A 19407-nucleotide genomic window follows, 5' to 3' on the forward strand; every position below is an offset into this window, starting at 1 on the left:
TAAAATAGTTATCAAAAATCATCTTAAAACCAGATTAATATTGTTATGTGTGAAAAAAAAAAATGAAAAAAAACTTGAAAAATAATAAAAAACAGAACTCTTAAACTATAAAAACAAGCACTCAAATTTTCAAACAATGAAGATAAACAATAACTGCTGGATTTTTAGATTGTTCAGTGGCAATAAGATTTTTCTTTGTTTGATTACTATTTTCAATATCTTTCTGATTCATAAGTAAATTTTGATTTTGATCTGAGATACATTTACCATGATCAATGTTATGATTGTTCAAACCAGTCTCATTTTAAAAAACTAAGTTCTTGAGCATTTAAAATAATTTTTAAAAAAGAAATTCTTTCATTTTCAATTATTTTTACTTACTTAAATGGGTTCAACAAATTTTATACTTAAGGAATTTCTTCAGTGTGAATTTAAACGCTTTGCATAATGACTTCTTATTAAGAAGACTTTAAAAAAATTTATGAAAGTATTAAAATAAAGTATAAAAATATTTGAAATGTTTTTTAAAAAATCAGAAAATCTTTAATTGGGAAAGTTCATTTTAAACTCAAATATCTTCATTTTAATTAATAGAGTTAGAAAGTAAAAGTAAATAAGCAATGCAGTGATGTGCTTGACACAAGTATTGAAAAAAGAAAAAAACTAATTTAACTCTATTAAAAATCATAAAATTATACATTGATTTCCTAATATATTTAAAATCATACCATATCAAATTGTAAATTGATTTTCGGATCAGAAAAAATTCTAATAAGTTCAAATATTAAACTTTTTAACTAAAAAGTTTAATATTTGAAATTTTTAGAATTTAAAAAATCTAAAAGTTTTAAAAGGTTATCTTACATTTTCGACTAAATTAATTATTTCAAACTGTTTATATACTGTCATATTAGTAATTAATATAAAACAAAAATAAAACTTTATTTCTATAGAAGTAACTGTATAGTTATAAATTAGTAAATATGTTTTCATGTGTTTATATATATGTGTGTGTGTGAAAAATCTTAAATTATTTTAATTTACATTTTAATCTTTTAATAATCTAAATAACCAGTTTTACCTTGAACAGTTTTATCTTTGTACCCATCTAGTTTTACTTTGACATCATTTTTATTCTGACTGCTATCTTTATCATTTTGACTTGATGAGTTACTCATCACATTTGTTTTCATAGAAAGCTTGCTTATGCTGTTCTTCGAAGTGTCAACTCCATTTTGCTTAACAGTAGTGGCACTTACTCTTTGCTTCAGAGAAGTGCTATTTACAGTTTTTTTCAAAGAAGAGTTTTTTACATCTTGCTTGACAGAAGTGTTGTTTGCACCTTGTTTAATAGGTACATTAGCTGTGCCTAGTTTCACAGAATTTTTATTTAAACTTTTTGTTTCAGAACTTTTTTTTAAACATTGCTTCACAGAAGTGTTATTTACAGAGTTCTTTGCAGAAGTATTAATTACACCCTTCTCAGAAGGTTTGATTACACCCTTCTCAGAAGGTTTGATTGTAACTTGCTTTCCAGAAGAGTCAATGGCACCTTGTTTCACTACAGTTTTATTTAAAACTTCTTGCTTCTCAAAATAGTTATTTAGATGTCCTTGTTGATTTTGTTCTTTTGTCTTTTGACTACCTAAAAAGTTATCAAACTTTAAAAAACAACAACAGTCAACTTAATATATATATATATATATATATATATATATATATATATATATATATATATATATATATATATATATATATATATATATATATATATTAATGATGTGCTACAATTTGAAACAAAACTAAGCCACTTTCGTTCGAATTCGATTCAATTCGAAAGTACGCTGCACTGATATTGAAATTTGATACTTAAATAGTAATAATTTATAGTGTGTGACAGAACACAGAACAGAAATGAAACATTATACATTTTATATTTAATAACCAATCATATTGCAGTTTTATAATGTAAACAAAATACTAAGCAACACAGACTAGACTCTAGAGTCAAATAAAAGTGAATGAAATCAAATGAGACTAGTATCATACAATACAATTACAATGTGTAATAATTCAAGTAAAAAAAAATCAAGTCAAGTACTTGCAATGCAGTGCATAGAATAAAGACTAGGACTAGTATTATATTTACAGTTATAGTTTAACAGATAATACAATACAAGTAAAAGTACAATGCTATAATGAATGCAAATGCTACACAGTTATGTAAAGTAGTAGTACATGCATAGGCAATTGTTCCAGAAAGTCCGAGACCTTAATCTACAGTGTACTGTACTGACTGCGGCTGGCAGGGCAGTCTGGCTTCGGTACGCTACTGCTATGTGCTATACTACAAATTTTCGTGAATAAAAGTTAGTTCAGCCACATGCTCAGAGAGTAGATTACATCGCCTTCTTGTAACAATGTTACCAGACGTCGAGTTCAATCTCTCCAAATTTACAGAAGTTGCTGGAATAGCCAATAGTGCCCTCGCTATTCTTGAGAGTTTCGGTAGATGGTGATGATTAACTTTCCACCAATCAAGTACATTGGCGTTCCTTCCAATAGGAGGTTCAATCATATACATTCTGACTTCCTCTTGCACAGAAGCTGCATCATCAACTGGCAGCATCCTATTCGCAGTTGCTGTTGTAAGCATGCTGTTGAAGTCATCCCATAAACTACTTGGCTTGGAGGCTGCAGCTAATGTCCAACCAGGACCTGAACCAAGACCAGCACTTCCAAAAGCAGGAGCGGGAGCACCAGCACTAGCAGATGTTCCTACAAAGTATTATATAATATAAATAGATGTAAAACTAAAATAGCAAACAGAAATGAAAACTATGCATTATTGTTTTATTATTCATCTGTAATTAAATTAAACCACAATGCAGTAAATCTGAAAGTTAAATCTGAACTGCAGACCATTACCATTACCATCAAGTCTTAATCTGTGTTAATCACGTAACATAAAACGTAATAGTTTTGGAATTGTACCTTGAATTAAGTTTGTGTCATGATTGCTCAAGGCACAATGTCCACCTCCACCAACACCAGTACCGCCACAAGATCGGAATTCCTTAGAGTACTGATGAAGATTGTCTACAACAGTAGCTTGCTGTTGTACAGAGAAGAAGATGGATTTGTAGCGTGGATCAAGAAATGTACATGCTGCATCAGGCAAAGCTGATATGAATTGCGGAAATCGTCGGTCTAGTTTTAACTTTAATTTTCGAGCAATTAGTACACCACAACCCTTATGTGAAGGATCATTGATGAATCGCTGCAATTGCTGATTTAAGCCATGCAAAGCCGGAATTTTCATAGACAACGTTGGGTAGTTCTTGCCACATAATTCTCTACTTGCTTGTTAAAATGGAGCAAGAATTGTGTGATAGCCTTCAGCAAGCTTCCAGTCTGCATTAGTCAAGTTATCAATTTTTTCACTTATTGCTAGCTCTGCAGATATAGCATCTTTTTCTTCGCATAATCTCTTCAGCATAAAGTAATCCGAGTTCCACCTAGTAGCAACATTGATTATCAGTTCTCGTTCTACCTTTAATCGCTTCTGCTCTCTGTGCAAATTCTGTGTAGCCTGGCAGCTATGGTGATAATGTGACACAATACGACGGCTTTTGGAAAAGACAGTCTGCATTCCATCAATTTCACTCACGGCATCATTGATGGTTAATTGTAAAGTGTGATCAAAACAAGAAAGATCATAAAATGATTGTGAGAGATTTACGGCGCTTTTCATATTACTGCCATTATCATGCAACGCGTAAATTGGAACAGTCCGAGGAAGCTCCCAATTATCAATAGTCTTGTCTAAAGATTCAAGAATGCTTTCGCCGGTATGTTCTCCTGGAAACGGCTTGTTTTCTAATGTCTTTAGCTCAAATTCAGGGCTTACATATGACAGACAGAAATAAATAAATGGATCTTGCGCCCTCAAAGTCCACAGGTCAGTCGTGAATGAATATGAAGGAATATCTTCAAAATCTCGATATATTTTATTAGCGGTTTTCTGTTTTACACTACAATATAACTCAGGTACAACTGATCTTGAAAACGTAGTTCTGCTTGGCACCAGATATTGTGGTTCCATTAATTTCATCAGTTCTTTGAATCCTCTGCCTTCTACAAAGTCGTATGGCAACATATCTAGAGCAAGCATGCGACCAACCGAATTCGTTATAGCGATGGCATTTGGATGACTTGACAACCAATGTGCTTTCTTATTAAAAAGGTCATCAACTTTACTTTGCTTCTTATTTTCATTTTTTAGTTCTTGTTCTGCAAGTTTTCTTTTACGATTCTTTTCATTTCTTGCTACACACTCTTTATGCGCTTTCGGATGAGCAGCACGTAAGTGCGCATAAAGACCTGTTGTTGCTCCAGTTGGACACTGAACAGGTAACATGCATGTTCCTATTTTGCAAATGCCTATAATTCTATTGCCATTCGTTTTTTGTCTACTAAAAAATTCCCAGACAATACTTCGACAATTACCATCATTACTATCCGCCATTGTGGAACTGTATAACTTTTTTCTTTCACTTTTAAACGATAAAATTCGATTAATTTTGGGTTCGCTTCGAAACAAAGATACTATACTTCAAAAATTCGAATTGTTTGAAACTAAAAAAAAAGTTCGATTCGAAACAAAACTAAAAGTCAGTTTCGAATTCGCAATCAAAGTTTTGAATTTCGCACTAATATATATATATATATATATATATATATATATATATATATATATATATATATATATATATATATATATATATATATATATATATATATATATATATATAATTTACAACTTTTTTTACAAAAGAAGAATTCATACACTGCGCGACATAATGATAAGACACCCCAAAAATATTTATAAAACATTACTATACATTTATATTTAAAAACTAATTTTTATAATAATTGAGAGCAAAAGGATTACAAGTCTAAACAACATTTAAAAAAATTTATTTTAAACCTAAATCGCATTTTATTAAAAAAAAACTGTTTTTTTAGTGCGACAAAATTGTAAAACACTTTTGGTAAAAATTTATATAAATTGTCATTTACATAAAAAGACATTTCAATTTTAAACAACCAATAGTGGGTACTTTAATCATTTTTTTGAATCAGTTAAATCATTCTAGAAGGTAAAGAATCATACAACTTTTTATGTACAAAATGTCAATAGCATCCCATTCAGATGCAATGGATGATTTCAAGTCAGCTAGTGAACTATAGTGTTTACCACCTTTGAACACTATATGTGACAGCTGTGCCCAAGCATTTTCAATAATGTCCATGTCTGGAGATCTAGCTGGCCACTTCAATGTTTCAATTTTACTGCTGTTGAAATTGTCCTTTACTTTACTGTGTTACTGGTTCTTTACACAAATCATGAAAATAATAATTCCATCTATCCAGCCAATCAAGACAAAATCGTTTTTTGTCAAAAAATACTACTTGTTGCCACTCTTCTTTCCATGTTACGTGGTCCTTTGCAAAAGTTATTCAATTGTTTATGTGATTTGTTGTCAAAGGTGGTTTAGGCTGAAGTATTTTGCGCAAAAGGTGAAAAGCATTATGAATAACTTGCTGAACTGTACATAAATAAGCAATCACACCTGCTTCTGCATTAATTTGACATGCAGTTAATGAAGAATTTGAAGCTTTTCTCAACAACCTTTTCCTATAACGGTCACTTATTGTTGATGGACATCGGGGACCTTTTTTTACTGTACTAAACAGAATCAAGATTGAGGATATTACTGACAACTGGTTGCAGGATCAATTCAAGAAAGCTTTGGAGTTCTCTGAAGACATTATAAAGATGGAAAAGATGAAGCAGATCAATACTTTAAATTATAAATTAATTTCAATGTCATTTAAAGTAGTTTAAACAGCCGTTAAATAAATAAAAGTCCATTACCTGGTAAATCACAGCTTAGAATAATAATAACTTATTCAATATGCATAGCTCCTGACGCTTTGCATAATAAACAAATGATTAGTATCAGATATCAAACTGAAAATGTAAAGAATGAATTTTAATTTTTTATGGTATTTTCAAATGTTGCAAAAAATGAAAATGCAATGTAAAAATTCAATTTGATTAATTGCTTATTATAAAACTATGTATTTATATTTAGAATGGATGCATGTGTGATTATCTTGAGTTAGCCAAACTCACAGTAATGGTGCTATCTGGAGATATGCAGTATATACTCCAAAAAACTGGACCTGTAAGTCGCAGAAATTCCAGCAATTGCTACCTCTCAGGGTTTTTTATTGTAATTTTTATTTCCTCATTATTCAAAACGTAATAAAGTTTAAATAAAAATTATTTTTTTTAGTATTTTGCTATCTAAAGACTATTTTATAGGATATGAAAGCTCTGTGGCAGATGATAAGGTACTCTGATGTCAAACCTGAGCAGACAAAACCTGTTATTGATTTACTGAAGAGACACACCTGGTACATTATCCTACTGCTGTTGTTATGGCTTTAGCTGATGAAGAGGTCCATACTGTGACGATATTGCCAAGAAACTGTATTCTATGCCAAGGCCTGAGAATTATGTTGTACACAAGCAGCAAGATTTTAAATTGCTGAACAATCTGGATTTTTGTCAGGATAATCCTCCTAGCTTGATTTTATCTCTTAAACCATGGGAAGACAGATTTACAGTGGTTAAAGACCCCAGTAGAGACATTGAACCTGAATGATTATTCTCTGGAGTTTAAACATTTTTCTGGAAATCTAGAAGTAGTTAATGATTACATTGAGAGAACTGTGTAACTTGTTCAGGTACAATTTAAAAAAAATTATCAAATTTAAACTTATTGTAGAAATTATAAAGATAATTTCAACAAGCATAACTTACTTTTAACTAAGAGCTGATCAACACATCCCACAAGGAGAAGAAGAGACAGGACAGCCTTGTAGCTAACAAGTTTAAGAGTGGAAGAAAGAGAAAGAAGAAAACTGATTTCGAAAATGCTTCTCTTTGAAAATTTGTGCTGAAAGTTTATATTTTATGTTCTGGCATTATTGAAAGATAACAAATACTACTAAATGTCAAATATTGAGATAGACAACCTAATATGGTCACATTAAAAGTGATAATCCTAACTCATTTTTTTTAGACTATTCTGTAGCTGCTTTAAACATTAAAGTTCGGCTGTAAACACTGAAGACTCAGAAAAAGATCTTATCAAAGAACAAAAAAAAGGCCAAAAATCAACATTTTCAGAAAATGTAGTTGTTTCATTGACCCATTATTTAAACAAATGAAGCTTAAAATTGGACTTTAATTTAATTCTTATGCATAAAATTGCCTAAAAGAATTTAACTTTTCAAAATTGATTCATGGGATGGGTCCCTGCAAAAAGGGTCAAAAATGACCTAAAAATGAACTTTGGGTCCATTGCATGGTCCAAATGTGAATTTTTTTTAGTTAGCAATGTTAATTGAAGTATTAAAAAGTCATTTTTTTGGAACACCCTTATATATATATATATACATACATACATATATATATATATATATATATATATATATATATATATATATATATATATATATATATATATATATATATATATATATATATATATATATATATATATATATATATAGGGTGCGGAAAAAGTTCCATTACAAAAGTATAATTTAAAAAAATTATTGCACAGGAACTTTTGCTGTTTTTGCTGTTCATATTTTTGTACGGGAACTTTTTCCGCACCCTGTATATATATATATATATATATATATATATATATATATATATATATATATATATATATATATATATATATATATAATATAATATATATATGTATATATATATATATATATATATATATATATATATATATATATATATATATATTTCTTTAGTGAATTTAAGCTATCAAAACCTTGATGATTTAAGTCAGTATTTTAAAATACTGACTTAAATTATCAAGATTTTGATATTGTCGTTTGATTTGTGTCAGACAATGACTTCCATAAACAAGATCATTAAAAAATGATCTTGTTTGTGTATTAAGATCACTTTTTTTTATTTGTTGGTTACTGTTATAAATAACTTAAAAATCTAATTTTTTTGGCAGTCTTCAATGTGTTGAAGACTCCTGACAGCTAGAAGTAAAAGATTTAATTCTTTTTGACGATGTAATAAATTCATGATCACTCTAGACTTTTTTGTGTCAATCCTTGAGCTCCATGGCTATATATGAAGATAGTATTTACGCTTTTTCTATATGAATGCAATATATTATTTTGAAGCTAATTATAGATTAAGTTTCAGAACTGTTATTCAAAGCTTGCTTAACAGAAGTGTTATTTACAGATTTTTTTACAAAAGTATTAATCTCACCTTGCTTCTTAGAAGGGTTGATTGTAACTCGCTTTCCAGAAGCCTCACTGACACCTTGTTTCACTACAATTTTATCTAAGAATTTTCGCTTCTCAAAAGAGTTATTTAACTTTCCTTGTTGATTTTGTTCTTTTGTCTTTTGACTTTCTAAAATGTGTAATAATGTAATAAATTGTAATAATGGCGTAGTATGTTATTTTAAAACTACTTATAGATTAAGTTGTAGTTATAAGCAAAATTTATCTACAAAAATTATTTATAAAAAGTTATTAAAAAAAATTTGCATAATTTAATTAACAATATTACTTTTAGAATGCTAATAACATGTGTTATCACTTTGTAGAAGATTTGTTTTTTTTCTTACCATTTAGCAATTGGATTTTCTCTCCTCTTTCTTTTCTTCTTTTTGTTCTAGCTCTAGATGCCTCAGGTGACTCTAAAAACAAATTGCTTTAGTTTACCAATTGCACAAGAAACTCATTAATATTTTTAATTTTATAAAAGAAGTTTTAAGTTTTAAGATTTAAGTTTTTTTAAAAGTTAAAAGAATTTAAAATTTTTCAAGATGATTGGCAAGAATGCAAAAAACTCTAGCATTATTTAAAATTAGAAAAATAAATTTGACCTAAAATCTAAAACTTTTCTCTTACAAAATGTAATGTAAAGGTTTTAAGTGTATGCATGAATTAATATTTGTTTTGATTTGATTATTTTTTGTTGATTTAGATTAGAAATACTTATAAGAATAATAATTGTTGTCATTCTTAGTACAAGTGTTTCAATATTATGAAACTTATATCATCATTCCTGTTGTATTTGTGCATTTATTAGTTCCACAACCTATATTATCAATATGATTTTATAGATTAAGTTGCAGTTATAAGCAAAAGTTATCTACAAAAATTATTTATCTACAAAAAATCTACAAAATTTATTTACAACATTTATATACAAAAATATCTACAAAAATTATTTATAAAAGGTTTTTAAAAAGCTTTTGCATTATTTAATTAGTAATATTATATTTAGAATAGTGATAACAAGTGTCATCACTTTGTAGGTGATTCGTTTTTTTTTTCTCACCATTTAACAATCGCATTTTCTCTTCTCTTTCTTTTTGTCGCATTTTCTGTTCCTTTCTTTTTTTTGTTCTACGTCTAGATGCCTCAGTTGAATCTAAAAATAAATTGCTTTAATTTAACTGTTGCACAAAAACTTGCAATAATGTTTTAAATTTAATAATATAACTTTTAATTAAAATTTCCTATATAAATCTACTGCAAAAAAACTTTAACAATCAGAAGAAAATAAATAAACATAAAACTTACATAATGCGTGTCACATGATTGAGCCGAAAATATTTATCCTCAAAAATATAACCAAAAAATTTTGAACCGAAAAGTATACTTTCATTGCAGGATCGAATTACAAAATCCTTTCTTGCGCCGAAAGTTTTAGAACCGAATTTAACAACCGAAAAAATTTGGATCGAATTACAAAATCCTTTTTTTTTTAATTTTAATTTAATTTAAAAACTTTATTTCACGTTTTTCGATCGAAAATTCGATCGAAATTTTTACGGTTCTAAAATTATTTACGACATTTCGATTGATAATTTGATCGAAATTTTTTTGGTTCTAAATACAATTACTACTTTCGATTGAAAATTCGATTGAAATTATTTTGGTTCTAATTTTTTTCGTGAATATTTTCGGTTGTGTAATAAATTTCTCATATTCGGTTCTAAATTGAAGTTTACAATTCGGTTGAATCATAGGACGCCACATTATGTAGGATAAAGTCCTAGATAATGCAAGGTAAAGGTTTCAGGTGTATACATGAATTAATATTTGTTGTGATATGATTATTAATATTCAGATTAAATTTTTTCATAAGTCTATGTACATTATAAATTGATACATTACTGATTCAAGCAGATAATAGACAACTGTTGTAAAATTAAAGAAAAAGAAAAAAAAAAACAAAAAAAGAAAAAAAAAAAAGATGGTTTTCCTAAATTTCTTTGTATTTTTAAATAGGTCAACAAATCTTTGATGAGCTTTTATCCTAATTTACAAAGGAAATTAAGTTATTAAGACATAGCCAGCAAGTTTGCAAGCATGAAAACACATCACAAACCATTTCTTCTATTACTGTAAATGCATAATGCACACAGTATTTAAAGAAAATCTCTTATTAATTATTCAATATATTATTGTTAATAAATAAATTATTAACAATAATATATTGATTATTATCAATTATTTTTAATAATTGTTTAGTAATAAATCAAAAGATTTACAAATTTAAAAGAATACCATAACTTGAATTAAATGTTTAAATTTAATAAGAAAATTAGGAGTTTAAAAAAGATTCTATTTTTAACCAATGTATCAACAATGTCCAAGGAGAAAGTGATTTTTCTAAAAAAATTTCAATGAAAAAATCTTCATAAAAAATTTAAACCTCAATTGTAAAAATCTCAAGCCTTAATTGTATTGCATTAAGCCCTATGCACCTTTTTAGAAAGGAAATAAACTTTAGGCACCTAATAGCAAATTTTATTTTTTTAAAAGGTAAAGAAGGAAATACTAGCTAGGACACTGTAAAATAACTTCATATATTTTAGGATGTTGGATGCTGAAACTTCTTGACTTATTGCATGGGTTTTGCTTGTGTCTCTGGTTTTATGAATAGGCAACTCATCCTATTATTACCTAATGGCAGTACAGCTCTAAAACTCAGTTTTATGGTTATTAGGCACTGGTAGTCCGGTTTCCTGAACTCTGTGGTAGCTCTCAGAGAGGCTGATACCATCAATAGCTGTAAAGTATCTAGTAGAGTACTAACAGTGCCATGTTGTGCATGGATGGTATCCCTGTTCATACTTTTGGTGTGCATTGTCAAGATCGCATTTGGAGCCCTTTGTTACACCTTTGGATTTATTAATAGTAATGAGGCAATTGCTTAGACTATTAAATAGTGTACTAAGTACTATCTGTGCTTTGAGTCAAGTTCTTTAAAAGATCTAAAATTGACTCAAGTACCAAAAACTATAAAACGCAAAAAAACATAATCATCACCAAGCTCTCTAATACTATCATTCACTAATATTTGTGGTCTTTGGAGTAACTCTTCTTCTGTTGAATCTTATCTCTTGCAAAGTTTTTTTTATTAAAAATACTATGTGTTATAAAATTAAAATTTTTTAATTAAAAATTTAAACAAGAAAATTTAAAAAAAAAAAAAATTTAAATTTAAAAGTGTTATAAACAAGGATGGAAAGTTCAAATTCAAAATTTATAGTTCCTTTACTTTAAATGTAACTATTTTTATTGCTAAAGTATCCTAACCATTTTTAGACAAAAGCACCCTGACCATTTCTGGAGCTGCTGGATACTCAAGTCTAGGAATATGTAGTAATGTTATGACTTTTAAAACTGCAGTGTTTTTTGGATTTCCTGATTAAAATTAGTTAACATTATTCAAATTGTAAAAAAATAGTTTAATCATTATAGAAATTATTTAAAAAAAAAAATTTAATAAAATATTATTATATTATGGTTCTAGATCAGGAAGAAAGCTAGCAGGTGAATGGAATGATGTGACTAAGTTTTCAAAAACTGTTTCTGGAAAAGTAGTACTTCAGTGCCAGTGCAATTATTACAATGAAATTATAAAAAAAAAAGGAAAGAATAGAAAGAATTAGAATTCATTTAAATAAATGTAAAAAAAAACACCATCTACTGATGTTGCGGAAAGAAACAAAAGTATTATTTTTAAAAATGTCCAAGGATCATCTCAGGCATTTGTAAACTTATTGTGTGATTTTGTTAGCCCAGTCTTTTGAAGCATCTAGCATTTTGGGTGTCTTAGGGAGTTGTTACTCTGATTCAACATTGACACCATATAAAAAACAAAAGTTAACATAAAACTATATATCAAGAACTAAAAGATAAAAAAGATGTCTTTGACTTGCAAGTTCCAAAAATAATTTTTTGCGTACAATATGCCATTTAATGCCGTAGAAAAAAAAGAATTTAAAAAAATTGGTTAATTTTTTGAGTCCTGGTTTGATCCTCCGAACTGGAAGAAACTTTCAACTGAGTTACTAGATAAAGTAAACAATGAAGTAATTGTATCTATGAAAAGTGAATTTGCAAACAATAGGAGTAATATTACATTGGTACAAGATGGCTGGAGCAGTGTCAGAAATGATCGAATTATTATTCACAGTGTACTTAATGAAAAGACCCCATATTTAATCTCTGCTATAGATGCAGGAAGTGAAAAAAAAAACTTTGAAATATTGTGCTCAATTAGCCATTCAAGCAATAAAATACATCAAGAAGGTTTATGAGCAAGATTTAAATATAATGATACTGTATCACAGTATTTACTTTAACTCAAGTTAACTGAAATATAAGAATATTTCTTTACTTCTAACAATAAGAAACAACAACTACAACAAGATATTTATTCTCCTTTTTAAATCACACAATAATATAATAATAATAATAAATATAATAATAATAAAAATAACGCACTCAACTTGTTTTGCTGCACAGCGGCCTTGTTCGTCAAGATTTGTGTTTCGGAGTTATAGAGTTGAGAGAGGGTTATAACCACAATTAAGTAGCCTCCTCGTCTGTAGTGGCCTTCTGGGCCTCAGGGAGGTGAATTGAAAAAAAAAAAATTTTTAAATCATAAATTGATGATAATAATAAAAAATAAACAAACAAGAAGTAAATGATAATAGTTGTTGTAATCATAATAAAATAAAAAAAAGAGTATATTTTAAATATTAAGTGAAAATCATGTCAATAAGTTAGAACAAAATTGTTCTCAGAACTTTTTTAAATTGATTTTGTTCAAGACTAAGAAAAGACAATAAAGGAATTTGTAGTTTCTTGAACTCATTCACTATGCATACAAGACTCTTGTTCCATTCACAAATGCACTGATAGACAACAGAATGTTTACCATACTTCTGATTTTTAAAAGATGGTAGGGGAGACTGTTTACCATACTACTCATAAGAATGTTTACCATACTTCTGAGTTTTAAAAGATTGTAGGGGAGACCGGGGCAAGTTGACTCTGTTTTTACTCTTTTACATTTTTTTTAAAAATATTTAAGTGTAGTCCCAAAGAGTATGAATTTGGGTAACTTTTAAAGGTTGCATTTATTTACAAAAATTAAAAATTCTTGGGGCCTTCCTGGGCCCTCAGAAAAAAAAATTGAGTTAACTTACCCCACCATGGGGTAAGTTGCTTATGCTCAAGGGGTAAGTTGACTCACAATAATAAAAATTAAAGTTTAAGGTCCTATTTATATGTATGTTGATAATATTTTAACCCCCCACCCCTTTTTTTTTAAAGTAATCATAAGCAAGAGTAATTATAATTAAAAAGTGAAAAAAAGTGAAATCAAAACAGTGTTCCCAATTTATGGTAATACAATAAGAATTAAAACATATATCGTTTTATAATATGAATATTTTCAACTAATTGAGTTTCAAATTGGCTAGCAGCAATTATTGCAAATGAAAAACAAAGAGTTTCTGATTATGCATGACTCGTGAGCCCATGGGTGACATTGGGTGCATTGAACCCAGACTTCTTCTGGTTTACTTTTAGAACATTCCAGCACAAATCAAACAAAAACACTCCTTTTCTACAGAGCTATTTGGACAATTCAAACTTTTTTTCCATTAAGTGTATACTTCATGTAGTTGATCTTTTACTCATCTTATCATTATCTTTATTTAACTTTTTTGTTTGTTTTCTCTCTTCAATTGCTAACTTTTTTCTTTTTAGCTGATTCTATTTTTATTTTTAAAACATTAACATTTGGTGAATCTGTAAGAATTGATGTGGTTCTATTTCTTTTGTTAACCATAACTCTTTTTCTTGGTTTTGCTTTTTTAAATGGTCTCAAATCTTCAGGCGATAGAACTACAATTGACTCTGTTGATGCATTGTACATCATTATTCTTTGAATATCATGATGTGGTTCTGTATCTTTTAAGCAACCAGCTTCTAACATGTCATTCTCTGATATTGTAAAGTCAACATCAGTTACATTACTTATATTTAGCGCTGTACTTTCCACAGCACAGTCTTGTTTTGGAGATGGTCTATCTGTGGTATAGGCTGGCATAAAAATCGTGTTCACTAAAAATGTTAACTTAGTGGGAAAATTCCTGTTTTTGCAAAACCAGCCTTGATATTATTAGAAGTACATGCTAATGGAAAAGAGTTACCCACAATACCTGGTATAATCTAAATAGACATTGTGGAACCAGAGTGCATTGTCATCCATGCATTGCAAGCTGTGCTAATGTATTTTTTAAAAGGTCCAAATACACTTCGATCTCGAGGTTGAAGTTTGTGGCTGCTATGAGGAGGAAATAAACAAACCGATACCCCATTTTCTTTAAAGTAATCTTAAACCTCTACTGAAAGATGAGTCATAATTGTCTAATAGCAACAAAACAGGTCGTTCTTTCATACTTCTGGCATATTTGACAAAATGATGGGAAAACTGCAAAAATTGAACTTTGGTCATCCAACCAGATGGGTTTGCAGGGCCTGCACTTCCATTAGGAGCACCATTTAAAAAATAGCTTTTAAATTTCACACGAAAAAATATGAAAAATGGAGGAATTGAATTTCCACTTGCAGAAACAGCAACTGCCACAAATTTTACTAAATTGTCTCTCTCAGCGGAAGTAATCTGTCTAATTTGTTTAAAACATTTTTTTGCTACAATAAGATTTAGAATTAGAACTGTGGTAATACTAGTTTCATCCATATTCTAAATACCTCCACTTTCTAACTTTAAACGATTAAGAACAATTTGTAAATTGTTGTAAAACTTTAGAACATTTGTTGGATTAAAACTGGAAAGATGTGCTTGACTTGTTGCCTCAGGTTTTCTTACTGACAATTTTTTGTATCTTTTGAGGTAAGCACTGAACCAGTCCTCTCCAGCTGCTTCATTTGCACTCCAATTTTGAGGCATTTTTATGCTATTTGCTTTGCCATACTGATATGCTAGTTTCCTCACTTCCTTAAGAGAAAGTCCATAATAAATATCAGAAGCTTTAGTCACATATTGTTCCAACAAATCTTCTTGTAAATCAGTAAAGACCTAAATGAACAACACCAATATTAAAATAAATAACACTATATATATGCACACACATACACACACACACAAAACACAGTTATAAAATATAACTGCTATGTTCTTTAACACACACATAGGTTAACACACACTAACACACAGTTATAAAATATAACTGATATGTTCTTCAAGACCATTGAGCACTCTATTTGTAAATAAAAATACTAACATAATTTTTATATATAATATATATATATATATATATATATATATATATATATATATATATATATATATTAGGGCTTGCAAAGTCAACAATTTAAAAATTTAACGCAAGTTAAAAAAATTAACGCAGATCAAATTTTCTAACTCATAAATTTTTTTGGCAATGCTAATTTTGGTTAGCATCAAAAAATAATTTTTAAGCAATAAAGAAATTTCTATACCATTTTTTTATTTCTAATCAATGTTTACTCCTGTGATGGCGCCATTTTGTTTTATTTGTCTCAATTGTCTCTCTTACCTTATACTTTTTGTTTTTGAAATTGTTTTGATCGCGTTGTTGTTTTGTCAATAAATTTATTAAATTTCCAAATTTTTAATATCTTATCCTGATGAACTTTATTTGTTAATAATTTAAATTATGGGTTCAAACAGCAATCAATCTATTCTCAATGGAGCCTTTATTTTTAAAGACGAGTCAAAAAAATTGGTTTCTCTGTAAATATTGTTCCAAAGAATTCGCATATCATTAAAGTCTTACAACGCTTCAGTATCATTTGAACAGTAAACACGTGTTCTTCGCAACTACTTGTAAAAATCAAAGCAATATCGCAAGTTTGTCAAAACAACTTACAATTGAGAACAGTATTAAATCACAAAAGGGCGTAAATAAACAAATTTCTGCAGATAAATCAAAGGAAATTACGGAAGCCATTGTTTGCTGGGTTGCCAGTAGCTGTCGACCACTCAACATTGTTACAGATCCAGGTTTGACGAATGTCATTCGAACAGCAACATCCGACTACAGTTACAATCTTCCCTGTCAAAACACAATTAAAATAAAAATGCAAACACTCTATGAAGATGAGAAGAAAAAAATAGACCTCATAAACATGGCTACTAGTATAGCAATTACCTGTGATCATTGGTCTTCAATGGATAATGTCAGTTATCTTGGTTTAACATGTCATTTAATAAATAACAACTGGATGTTGAACTCATTTGTCTTAGGTGTTCATCAAACATTGGACCGACACACCAGTGACAATGTTTCAACCCACATCAGAAATATTGCAGATGAATGGGGATTATTTGAAAAAATATTTTCTATTGGTACTGATAATGGTAGAAACATTGTAAAGGCTGTATCAAGTTTTCCCTTCAAACATCTTCCATGTTTCGCACATACCGTTCAGCTAATTATAAAATCTGCCATTGAGGAGACTGCATTTAACATAACACTAGCTAAATGTCACAGAATTGTTGGACATTTTAAACATAGTCTAGCAAATAATATGGAATTACATGAAAATCAGATTTACCTCAACCTGCCACAAGAAAATCTAATTCAGCATGTTGTTACAAGGTGGAATAGCATGTATGATATGCTGAGACGTATGTTGAAACATAAAAAAGCCATCACAGTAACACTTGATGAGCAAAACCATCACTTACAGACTTTGACAGAAAGAGAGTGGGAAAAAATGGAAAAAATTGCTGATGTTTTGCAACCATGCAAAGTGGCTTCAGAGTAGTTAGGTGGTTATAAATACGTATCTTGTTCAGTGGTTTTACCAATTATATGCCACTTATCACGTGAAATGGTTATTCAAGATGATGATCCTTATTACATCGCGCTATTTAAAGAAAAATTTGTAAATGAAATGGAGCGCAGATTTAATGATTTTTCGAATGATAGTCAGTTGCAAATCTCGCCAGCATTAGATTCAAGATATAAAAATTTATCGTTTATAGCTTCAAATGAAAGATCAAATGTCTGGCAGAGATTATCGAAGTTTCTTGAATCTGTTCCAGACCTCAGACCAGTATCAATAGAACAAGAACCAAAAGAGGCGAGCATTTTGTAGTAATAAATTTGATGTTGTTTTTTTATTGAATAAATCTAATGGCATAATAATGGATTCAAAATTGCATTTATTAAAATAACCTTTTTTTATAGATAAATTCTATGAGTGCTATAATATTAATTGAAATAGTTAAATAATATCTATATGCTTTATTTATGGTAATATTTGAATAATTATTTTGCAACAGGCATCAGCAAAAAATCTTAAAATGGCACTCAATCTACCAGATCTGGATGAAGTTGATTCCCCAAGTGAAGATGAAGTGAGTCGATATCGAAAAGAACCCTGTGCCAAAATGGATTCAGATCCTCTTCAGTGGTGGAAGCTACATCAAGGTTCATATCCTCGATTAGCAATAATTGCGAAGAAATATTTGTCAGTTCCAGCAACTAAAGTTCCATGCGAAAGACTGTTTTCAACCGCTGGATTCATTGCAGACAAGCACAGATCATCTCTGCTGCCAGATTCATTGAACATGTTATTATGTTTAAAAGACTGGCTTTCAAGTTTTTCAAATATTTTATTTTTATTTGTTGTATTAGAAACAGTATAAACTAAAATTAGAACTTTTTATGATATTTTATCATTTGCATGTAAATAGATCAAATGATTTTTAAAACTTTTCCTGTTTGTTTCTTTTATTTATTTAAATTATAGTGTTCGATTAATCGCGCGATTAATTATGATCAAAAAATTTAATCATGCGATTAATTGCGATTAAAAATTTTAATTGCATGCAAGCCCTAATATATATATATATATATATATATATATATATATATATATATATATATATATATATATATATATATATATATATATATATATATGTATGTATGTATATATATATATATATATATATATATATATATATATATATATATATATATATATATATATATATATATATATATATATATATATATATATATAGACTGACCTGTCTAGATTTTATGTAACCTGATATTTGCTGATCATGGTGTTGTTGCTTTTTGCAGTATCAGGACAAACTTTTTTCAGAGATATTAAAGTCTTTGGCTGTTTTTCATATAGATTTTCCTTCAAATAAAACAGCATCAACAGCATTTTTTATAATGTTTTGAGGAGTTATAGCCCTCACTATTTTTTGTTTATAGTTTCGCATGTGAACTATGCGATCTATCTATCTAATCAATTTTAATATATTATTTCAAAAAATTAAAAAATGGAAAACTCTTAAAATTTACCTCTGATTGCAATCGGATTTAGTTGAAATATACAGCCAACTTGCCCAGCCAATATTTTGCCAACTAACCCCGACAGCTATTTGGTCACAAACTCCCCTACCGATCAATGAAAAAGGTAAATAGTAAAAAATGGATGGTTGGACATATTTCACTAAACCATGCAAGATATAACTTTAATCAAGTTTACATGCACTTGATACAATTGCTTTTAAAAATCAAAAAAATAAAGAAGTTGTAAAAGTTACAAAAATGTGGAAAAAACACATAAATCACAATACCTTTTATGCACATGCGCAAATCCTTACAATACTACAGTGAAAGATGAAATGGTCAACTAGGAAGGTTTCCTGAGATTATTGGCACTTTCTGATAAAAGGCTTTGCAGATAAACGCAATTCGTCAACTTACCCCTGCTGCCAACTAGCCCCGGTCTCCCCTACACTAGTTTAACAGGTTGCTATTTGTACAGATAATAAGAATAAAATAAAGAATATGAAAGTTCTTGAAAAGGAATATCCGCTGTTACTTACCTAAGAATGCTCAGCTCATTACTTAAATTTAGTTGAGA

The 19407-nt window shown here is 28.9% G+C and overlaps 1 protein-coding gene across 4 annotated transcripts in view; it reads right to left on the bottom strand.

The window, feature by feature from the left end:
• LOC100214706 (NFX1-type zinc finger-containing protein 1) overlaps positions 1 to 19407 on the bottom strand; it is a 75126-nt gene that overhangs the window by 46327 nt on the left and 9392 nt on the right. For 3 of the 4 annotated variants that reach the window (XM_065790495.1, XM_065790493.1, XM_065790494.1), the window contains exons 2-5: positions 9476 to 9568; positions 8757 to 8828; positions 8393 to 8539; positions 1082 to 1645 (exon numbers count right to left, since the gene is read on the bottom strand). In XM_065790495.1, the coding sequence (XP_065646567.1) occupies positions 1082 to 1645; positions 8393 to 8539; positions 8757 to 8828; positions 9476 to 9568 (876 nt within the window). Of the gene's footprint in view, positions 1 to 1081; positions 1646 to 8392; positions 8540 to 8756; positions 8829 to 9475; positions 9569 to 12939; positions 13050 to 19407 lie in introns of those variants that run through there. The other variant, XM_065790496.1, reaches the window with a different exon arrangement.

Source organism: Hydra vulgaris, chromosome 02 (assembly GCF_038396675.1).
Source record: "Hydra vulgaris chromosome 02, alternate assembly HydraT2T_AEP".
NCBI classification, from domain to species: domain Eukaryota; kingdom Metazoa; phylum Cnidaria; class Hydrozoa; order Anthoathecata; family Hydridae; genus Hydra; species Hydra vulgaris.